The following is a 10,826-nucleotide window of genomic DNA, read 5'->3' as shown; positions in this document are numbered from 1 at the left end:
TACTGTGATCCAAAACTTTTTTGAAGACAAAATTAAAAATTAGGAAAAAATAAAATAAAGTATGTAGACACTGAGGAAGAAATGAAATTGCATTACCACTGTACATACAGGGCAAGACCTATTACAGTTAAAGGCAAAATAAAAAAAAGTTTATGATATTTTTCATTTTTAAATACCCCAATTTATTTTTACTTTATTTTAGTGTTTCTAAATTAGTATGTATTCTATTTCTAATCTTTAAACATACCATTACTACTTAATTTTCCTATTAATTGCATTTGGCAATATATTAGGCTTTAGTTTTGAAGAAGTTTTGAACCAAAGAGGGGTTCTACTATGGCAGGGAGGATCACTGGTGTGGGGTGTTATTGTTGGGGAACACATGGTTGGTTGGGAGTTCTCCAGGTCATGTATACAGGGTAAATTGAAATGTTCAGATATGCATTGATTATTCTCATAGTAGTTACAGTTACAAAAGACAACTGAGGGAATTCTTAGTTCCTAGCCAGGAGAGATCTGTCACATTCCCCTATGGAACAGCAACAATCCCCCAATTGCAAGGGCAAAGACCAGTGAAGAAGAATGGTCCAGTGATGATCCCTTGATATTAATGACTGTGCTTATGAGCTTGAGTGCTTGAAATTTGAACTAGGCCTAGAGCAGCAGGATGCACAAGATTTACCTCCTGGGATACTCCATGTTGCTGTAATGTGGCAACTCTCTAGGCCCAAACTCAGCATGTAAATGCATGGCCTTCCTCTCAGCATGGGACATAACTCCTGGGGATGAGCCTCCCTGGTGCGGAGGGATTACTACCAATCACTACTTGGTGATTCAACTAAAAAAATTCCTTGAATAAAAGGGGGAAATGGTAAAGACTAATGAGTTTATATTGCTAAGTCTTCAAAAAAGAGTCATGAGGTCATTCAAGCGGTTGCACTTATGCATGTGTCAGCAGGATCCCAGAGACAGCCAAAAGAGAAAAAACTCCAGGCACTAGTTCTCCTGAGGGATATGGAGACACACAGGTTCTACAGTCATGGCAGTTGGCTCTAGAGTTCAGTGCCTTGTCAATTGGCCCTACATTGGAATTTGTGTTCCTGATTGTGATGGTGTTGGGCTTAGATGTGTCATTTCTATACATCCATCTTCTGTCACTTTTACTGAATCTTTGGTTGGTGCTACAATTGGTGTATATCCAGGAGACTTCAATCTCTGGACTGGACAAATGCCAGCTGGGCCCTGAGCTCAGCAGAGTTGCACCTCTTACACTCCTGTTTGTTGAACTTACATGGGGCAGCTAACAAGGAGGTGAAGATGGTAAAAACCACACCAGGAAACCGAGAGTGTCTACATTTCCAAGCAAGAGAATCATATCTATCAACCTTGTGGGATCTAAGCCCCTCTAAATACAGAGGTGGAATGGACATCACCAATCTAGGATCCACAATGGAGGAATACAATATAGAGTAGAATAAACTTACTGATATTCTACTATAGAACTATTGTGACTGGTAATGGAAGGAACTGTAGCACTGATCTGGAGAACCTGGACATGGTAGTTGCTGAGGGCAGGGAGAGGGAAGCAGAGATGAGATGTAGGGGCATTTTTGGGACTTGGAGTTGTCCTAAATGATATTGCTGGGACAGATGCTGGGCATTATATATCCTACCATAACCCACTGAATAGCCTGGTGGAGGAATATGAAGCTGGAAGTCAACAGAAGCCAGAAAAGAAATGAGAGAACATTGCCCTGTAAATGATGTGAAAAGCCAAAGAGCCCAAAGAATTGCTTGCCAGCCAGAAGATATTGACCCGTAGAAGAAGCACGTCTTCTTGCTTCTTGTTTACTTTACCAAAGGACTGCTGATGCAAAGTATCAGAAATGGGTAGGATTTTTAAAAGGGATTAATTTGGGGTAAAAAGTTACAGTTCCAAGGTTGTGAAAAATCCAAACCAAGGGACCTTAGAGATGCTTTCTCACCAAAATCAATTGCCATGTGGAGAAATTTGTTGTCAATCTCTGCCAAGGCCTTCCCCTCCATCTCTCAGAGTTCAGCTCCTGAATTTCAACCATCAGCTATCAAGTATAGGGCTTTTCTCTTCTTTTGTTTCTCTGTGTGACCAGCCTCTTGGGATTTTCATGCTTAAGCAATCTTCTAGTCCTTCCTCAAATGGCAGGATCAAATATGGCAGCTTCCTTTTTCTCTGTGTCTCATTGTGTGTGTGTGTGTGTCTCCATATCTCCATTTTTATCAGACACAGCAAGAGTGCCTAGACTTAACATGAATCATACCCCACTTACATAGTTCAATCAAAAGCCCCAAAGCAGTCTTATCAGGTAATCTAATCAAAGATTTCTTAAACAAATTTAGTGCAATTAAAAGATATCACACTCACAGGGATATATTAGTTTAAAATATCTTTCTCTTTTCAGCATTGTACTTGATGGACACATCTTGAATCATTGCTACTAACCCTGGTCAATAGTTTACATTATAGTTTACCTTTGCACAGCATATTTTCATAGCTTTTGTGAAAATGATTAATTGCCTGTATCTGTGAAGTTAGGTCTTCAATTTTAGCTCCTTCTTCTTTTTTATTAAAACATTTAGGCTATAAAAATACATATTAAACCACTTAATTGGCTTAACAACTATAATGTAGATGCTATCTTTACCATTTTCCAGATCAAGAAAATCATTTTCACAGTTTTCATTCACAGCCAATTTCTTTCCAATTAAAGAAAAAAGTAAAGTGAAATATTTCTTTATTACAGAAATTCTCAAATCTTTTAATAACATAGGCTTGGGGACTTCAAAACAGTGATATATGTAGTGGTATTTCTAGAGTTTCTTTGCTTTTGTTTGTTTGTTTAACTACAGACCATGTTCCTTAATGGAACACCTATTAATATCTCAAGATATTTTGAAAGATGCTCAGGTCTTGATTGAAAAAGTTATGTCATCAACAGAGAATCATTTGAGCTTTCAATATCTGAAAATCTTTTTTACAGGAAAAGAATTCTCAAGCCTCCTGAAGTATATTTGTTTCTTTTTTTCTGTTTTTAGCTATCAGGGATCCTAGCATCTCGTATAGCAAAGCCTTCAAGCAACAATCAGTGTCACTGAGTTGGTTTGTTCGTTTATTTTTTATTTTATTTTTTTTTAAAGATTTATTTATTTATTTAATTTCCCCCCCTCCCCTGGTTGTCTGTTCTTGGTGTCTATTTGCTGCGTCTTGTTTCTTTGTCCGCTTCTGTTGTCGTCAGCGGCACGGGAAGTGTGGGCGGCGCCATTCCTGGGCAGGCTGCTCTTTCTTTTCACGCTGGGCGGCTTTCCTCACAGGCGCACTCCTTGCGCGTGGGGCTCCCCCACGCGGGGGACACCCTTGCGTGGCACGGCACTCCTTGCGCGCATCAGCACTGCGCATGGCCAGCTCCACACGGGTCAAGGAGGCCCGGGGTTTGAACCACGGACCTCCCATATGGTAGACGGACGCCCTAACCACTGGGCCAAAGTCCGTTTCCCTATTTTTGTTTTTTGTTTTTTTAGAATGTAATGGGAACAGAACCCATGACCTCCCATGAGGAAAGCAGGTGCTCAATCACAGGAGCCACATCTGCTCCCTCCTTAGGTTTTTTTTATCCTCCTCCTTGTGGCTTTTTACTTGCTGTCTGCTCTCTATGTCCATTCACTGTGCGTTCTTCTGTGTCTGTATTTAATTTTATTTATTCCCCCCCTTGCAGCCTGCTTGTTGTCTGCTCTCTGTGACCATTCACTGTATGCTCTACTGTATTTATGCTTGCCTCCCTTTTTGTTGTGTCACCAGGCAGAGTCAGCTTTCTGTGGTGCTTGCAAACAGGGCATCACTCCATGGCACTTGCAGGCTGGTAGTACTCCATGACACCCAGGCCAGCAGCTCTTCGCAGCATGCAAGCAAGTCTGTCTTCATAAAGAGGCCCTGGGACATTAACCCAGGGCCTCCTATATGGTAGACAATAGTCCAACTGATTGAGCCACAGCCACTTCCCTCCTTCCTTAAGTTTTAACTAATGCTAATTATTCAAAGTTTAAATCTTAAAGCCTGTTTCATAAAGACTTTAAGCTCAAGTTTTGAAAGCCAGAAAATGATTCCAGTTTCTACTCTTATCCCTTGTACCATACTGTGTTCTATGAATGTAAGTCAATATTTATTTTCACTCTGCTCATATACTGGTTGCCTGCTATGTTGACCTCTTTGACCCTTTAAAGTGGACTTGCAGGGAGAAAATCAGAGAAACAATTGGAACAGCCTCAAGACCTTGGAAACACAGGACCAACAAGGTCAGGAAATCAGAAGAGAAGAAAGGTTCTGGGATGGCTGAAGAGGAGGCACCCATTCCAACCTCAAGATCTCTTAAAAGGCCAATCAAATTTCAGAATTTTCTTCTTCTCAATAAAGACCATTCTTTTAAAATTAAACAAACAAATAAAAATTCAATACTAACAGTTGGGACCAATTGAATGGTCTTCTATAATCTCAGAGATTAGAGTAATAAGTGATGTTTATAATAAAAATATTTATAGAGAATTCACTGGTATTGAGGTTTAAAAGGATTATCTTATTTGATCTTGATAAAATGTCTATCATTCCCTTTAAATGAAACTTAAAGAGATCTTGTTTTGCCAAAATTCACACTACAAAGGTAAAATAAGATTTGAACCCAGGACTGTCAGAAGTTATGACAGTTTGCTCATAACCATTATAATATACTAAACTTTGTCACCAAGTTCTACATAATATATATACATGATATGATACATTAAATCTCCTTCATCCAACAAAAACTGTGAACAAGTCTGTCAATGTGAATGACTTTTTAACATAAGAATAAAATTGAGTTTTAGTCCAAATAATGGAAGGGATGAATGATAGACCTTTGCTTTGGAGACAGAAAAAGAGAATATGACCAAATGTGGGAGAAGAGAAAGCATAGAAAGAGAAGCTAGAAAATAGAAATTCAAAATATTTCTATTGCCCAAAATATTTTATTTTTGTTTTGTAGTTGCAAAGTTTGAGCTCTTATTGCATCATATATGAAGTATTGAGAGTTTCTTTGTTCTCATATTCTGTTACAAAAGATACTTCCTAGGAAATGTCTTAATCATGGAAATCAGTTAATAGACTAACTGTAAACATAATCAATGGCACTATCGCTCAAAGTGTGTGCAATGATCACCGGATTCAGAAAAGTCTGAATAATTTGTTTACAATGTAGAAACACCAATCCAAGCATTTTCCTAATTATTTAGAAGCTATAGAGCTGTTTCCTCAAAATCTTTGTTAAAAATTAAGCATCTGATTCTGAAAGTACATTAAAGATCAACAACCAAATGGTCATTAAATTAATCAAAATTGGATATTTTTATACTGATAAATAATTTATTGTGTGGGCCTTTCCTAAAGAATCTGTATGCCATACTCATAGTCTTTGACATGAAATACTCACTGTCCGTAGAAATTACATTTTTTTCTCTTAATGATAAAAAGATAAAGTCATTTTTTTATGGTTGTGATTATTTCTCATTGAAATCAAAATTTAACCCCATAGCAACTTCATGCATTTTCAAATTATATTTCTGGGAGTGTGGATTAAAGAGTTTAACATGGCAGTTACCATGGTATAAAACACGGCCACAACTTATCAGTGGAGAACATGGACACTATGCAGAGATACACAAATACAAAGGATATGAAAAAAAGACCGCCAAAGAGATATGAGAAATAAATTTAAACTGGATTTTGCATCTCCCTTTAAGCTGTGAGATTTCAAATTGTACAAGAAAATCAAACAACTGTCATGAAGAGGAGGAAGTTTGATAGGTAGATGAAAAAACTGTTGGTAGCCACAAAGAAACCAAAAGTGGAGGTACCCATACAGAGAAGTTTCAGCAAAGAGATCAAGACACACATATCAAGTTATGTAGCACCGGACTCACTGAAGGGAAGCCTCATTGTGAAGAGGATCTGAATGGTTGAATGGTCATAGCCTCTAGCCCAGGACACTCCCATGAGGAGACCACAAACCTAAGAGCTCATGAGGATTGGGTAGTACAGGGATTTGCAAATGGCCATGTAGTGATCATGGGACATCACCACATGCAGGATGATCTCAGCAACACCAAAAAGGTGCTCATCAAAAACTAGTCATATATCCCCTGAAAAAGATGCTTTTCCCACAGAAAGTGTGTCACTTAGAAAGGAAGAAGAACAGCAGCCATCTTTAAGGGATAAGTATAACAGGAAGAAAAGTTAAAGAATCTAGATTTGTCCACATCAAAAGACCTACCCTTTTTGTTGATGCAAATTCTTAATTCTCTAAAAATATAAACTCCCTAATTTAATCTTCCTAAATAAAATCACATTCAACTTAGTTTGTGTCTAGACTAATGTATTTTTAATTTAATAGAAACACAAATATGCACAAAGACTATTATGAAAGAGTATTGAGGGAACGCTATGCTTACTACACATCAAAATGTATAGTAGGTCAAAAAACAATTATATCAGGTTAAATAGCACATGAATAAGGAGATCAATGAAACCAAAGAGAATGCTGAAGTAGATAGAAATATGAGTGAGATTTTGGAATACAATAAAGTTGAGATTTTTAGATCTGTTAATAAAAGATAATTTTTCAACTATAAAAATAGACATCAAGAAAATTTTAAAATGCAATCCTGACTTAAACCCTTGTATCAAAATAAAGTCCAGATGAATCTAAATCTAAATTTAAAAATGAGAACACAAATATGCAAAAAAATCTGTTGAAAAATTTGCAAAAATAATTCAGTAAGAATGAATTCTTTGAAGTCTACTTAACTAACATATTAAAACAAAAGAAAATATTGATATCTGATATGGAAATATAAAAAAATTACATAGCCAACACATTTCTGACTAGCATAAAATGGGTAAAAATATATCATAAACCTGAATTACAATAATTACACATACAATGGAAATAGGGAAAAAATAGTGTATAAAATTTATTCATAAAAATTAATAAGAAAATGATCAGCAAAATAAAGATAATGGGTAAAATACCTTAATACAATTCAAAAATATGATTATTTTCAAAAATGTTAAAAAGTGTCTATTATATTGAAATCATTTTAATTAAACAGTATATATTAAATGCAATTTTTTACTTAAAAAGATTGCCAAACACTATAAATGTTTGTCAAGTATAAGATGTTGATAATATGGATAAACAGATATTCTTGCAGATTGTGAGCAGGAATGTATTAGGTAAAATCTCAGTCAAAGGCATTTTAACAATAAATATGACCATCAACATTGAAAACACAAACAAATTGACTCAATGTTTCCAATTCTAGAAACTCATTCTTGCACATATACAAAAACATTGTTATTGTAAAATTATCTTATAGAAAAAATTGGATACAACATGGAGAGAATGTGATACACTAATTTTAATACAGTTCTTTTAATGTATAATTTGCAGTATAAGACTAGGTGGGAGCTAGTTCTATACGGACTGATATAGATAGATCATGAAGATGCTAAATAATAAAATGCAAACTTTTATACACAAGACAGATACACACATACAAATGCAATATTCCTTTATTTTCAAAAATTATGCTTTAATAATCTTAAAAATAGAGTGGCTGACAGTCCCTGAGTAAGAGCACTGGGAGATTTAATTAATGATTTGTTTTTCACTTTGTTTTATTTTGTATGACTTTCCTTTCTAAAATTCATTGTTATTGTTCTTTCATTTGTTTCATTTTTAAATGTAGATGCATTGCATTTAAAAATACCTTATGTCATGCAACTGCAATTGAATAAAGAGAATATGCAAAATGTTAAACATTTTAACTAGTATAATAAAAAGAATGAACATCATTGACAAGAATTTAACTAAAAACATGGCTGACTGAGAGCATAATTAGTAAAAATAATTCAGAAATTAAACACAATATAACTCATTAAATGTTCACTCATTGTTACATATTTATAATTGACTAACAATTATTTATGTATTGCAATTTTCTAGGTAGCGTGGAAAACTAGACATTAAATACCTTTGTTGCTAATAAGGAAATTATCATCAGAAGCCCAATTAAATAGAAAATTATTTAATTATATTTACAATAAATGCTTTGAAAGAAAGTCAAGTCTATCATATATAAATTGACTTCTGGGTTCTAATGAGGTATTTCATAAAAGCCAGATTATTCTCTTCATCAAGGAAAACACTCTTGTTTATTACTTATATTTATTTTCTTCTCCAGAGCTTCTTCATAGCATTTGTCATCTCTGAATTTCTCAGAGTGTATATTAAAGGGTTTAGCATGGGGGTTATGACTGTGAAAAACACACTCAATGATTTGTCAATCGGGAAGTTTCTAGCAGGTCTTGCATACATAAAAATACATGGAACAAAGAAGAAGACCACTACAGTGATATGAGAACCACAGGTGGAGAGGGCTTTCCTCCTGCCTTGCTGGCTAAGGTTTTTTAGGGAGTGTAAGATGACACCATACGAGATGAGTAAGAGCAGAAACACAATACTGCAGATCATCCCTCCATTAGCTACCACTAAGAGACTAATAACATAGATGTCAGTACAGACAAGTTTCAATAAGGGGAACATGTCACAGAAAAAATGGTCAATGACATTGGGACCACAAAATGGGAGCCCATAAAGAGAGATCAGTTGAGTGACTGAGTGCAGAAAACCTCCAATCCAGGACAGTGCTAGCAGCACAGCACACACCCATTGCCTCATGGTAATCAGATAATGCAAGGGCTTACAAATGGCCATATAGCAGTCATATGCCATGGCCAACAGAAGAAAGATCTCTGATCCACCAAAGAAGTGCTCCAAAAAGAGCTGGATCATACAAGCTTGGAAGGATATGGTCTTTTGTCCAAAGAACAAGCCTGAAATCAGTTTTGGGGAAATTACTGAGGCATAACTGGCATCCATAAATGATAAGGCAGCAAGAAAAAAGTACATAGGTGAGCCCAGGGACTTACTGACAGTTACAGTCACAACAATGAGTAAGTTACCCACCATAGTCAAAATATAGAAGAGCAAGAAGATAATAGAAAGTACTTTCTGTTCCCTTGGATTCTGTGTGAGGCCCAGGAGGACAAAATAAGTCACATTGTTCCTTGGTTCCATGTATTGTTTTATAGAAGCTGACTTCAGATTTAGAGACAGTTTACCTGTAAAATAGTAAAAAAAAAAAAAAAAAATTAGTGTATTAGAAGCCTAACCATTTATTTATTCATTCAGCCAAAATATCTATGGAGCATCTATTTGTGCAAACTTGTCATCATAAGTATTGGGGTTAACAAGTCGACTAAGACAGCATTCCCTATCCTCAGTGTTGGTATTTATAATTATGGGGTGAGAACAATACAGATGAATGCAATCAAAGGGATTTTAAACATATTCATATGATGCTAAGGATGGGCTGTTTGGCAATATAAATAAACTAGGGTCAAGAAAGCTTCCTAAGGGCAGCGGATTTGGCCCAGTGGTTAGGGTATCTGTCTACCACATGGGAGGTCCACGGTTTAAACCCTGGGCCTCCTTGACCTGTGTGGAGCTGATCCACACGCAGTGCTGATGCATGCAAGAAGTGCCCTCTCACGCAGGGGTGTCGCCCGTTTAGGGGAGTCCCATGAGCAAGGAGTGTGCCCCATAAGGAGAGCCACCCAGTGGGAAAGAAAGTGCAGCCTGCCTAAGAAAGGCACCACCTACATGGAGATTTGACACAGCAAGATGACGCAACCAAAAGAAACAGATTCCCGTGCGGCTGACAACAACAGAAGTGGACAAAGAAAAACACGCAGCAAATAGACAAGAGAACAGACACCCGGGGTGGGGAGGGAGGGGAAATAAATAAATAAATAAATAAATAAATAAATAAATCTTAAAAAAAAAGAAAGCTTCCCAAAGTAATACTTTCACTGAGTTTAAAAGTTAAAGTGAGAATTGACTAGAACAAGAAAGAATGGGGAGTCTCACCTTTCATTAAGTCACAATTTTCACTACTTAAGCACCCATATAGATTAATTAACATAGTTAAAGTGGATTTAAAAATTATGACAGGATGACTATAGACGGAAGTTCACTGACCTAGTTTCCTCACACCACACTGAAACCTCCTTTGTGTCTTTGAATGGAAATTTCATCTTTTACAGAATTATAAATGCTGAAGCCATACAATTTTTATCACCATATCCTATCTCTTCCCAATGTTGAAACCTATGTATATAATTACCTAATGATTATCACTGATTGCATATCAAACTGGTGTTTATAAAACTAAATTCTTAATCCACACCAAATTATCCCACATTTAATTGTGTTATCTTCTGTGTTATTTTTCAGAACAAATATCTTACCAATATCTTTCACTCTTTTTATTCCTCTCACATTGCTTATTCATAGCTTCAAAAACACTTCGTGAAGTCTACCTTCAAAATATGCTACAACTTGGACTAACCTCATTATCTCTCTGGTATCTCACTGGCTTACTGCAATAAGCCTCCTGCCAGTCTCTCCACTTTTACTTCTGCTTTCAGCTATCTCTTCTCCTGAAGCAGCCAAATGATTCTCTTTAAATCTGGTTTAGATAATGGCACTCACTTTTTTGCAATTCCTATAGTGGATTCCTACACAAACTCTCGCATAATAAGGCCTATAAAACCCCAGATCACTTTTAGCTAGGTTATCTCCCCAAATTAATCTCTGACAATTCTCATTCTGCTTAAGACTTTCTGCTGTATCTCAAATAAA

The 10,826-nt window shown here is 36.1% G+C and overlaps 1 protein-coding gene across 1 annotated transcript; it reads right to left on the bottom strand.

Moving 5' to 3' along the window:
* Positions 1–8,288: 8,288 nt before the first annotated feature.
* LOC101445979 (olfactory receptor 4A47) lies at positions 8,289–9,200 on the bottom strand. Its single transcript, XM_004482561.4, has one exon. It carries the CDS (start codon positions 9,198–9,200, stop codon positions 8,289–8,291), a length of 912 nt encoding a protein of 303 aa, XP_004482618.2.
* Positions 9,201–10,826: the final 1,626 nt, after the last annotated feature.

Source organism: Dasypus novemcinctus, chromosome 19 (genome assembly GCF_030445035.2).
Source record: "Dasypus novemcinctus isolate mDasNov1 chromosome 19, mDasNov1.1.hap2, whole genome shotgun sequence".
NCBI lineage: Eukaryota > Metazoa > Chordata > Mammalia > Cingulata > Dasypodidae > Dasypus > Dasypus novemcinctus.
Note: the sequence above shows the minus strand (reverse complement) of the source record. Positions and strands in the feature narration are given on the sequence as shown.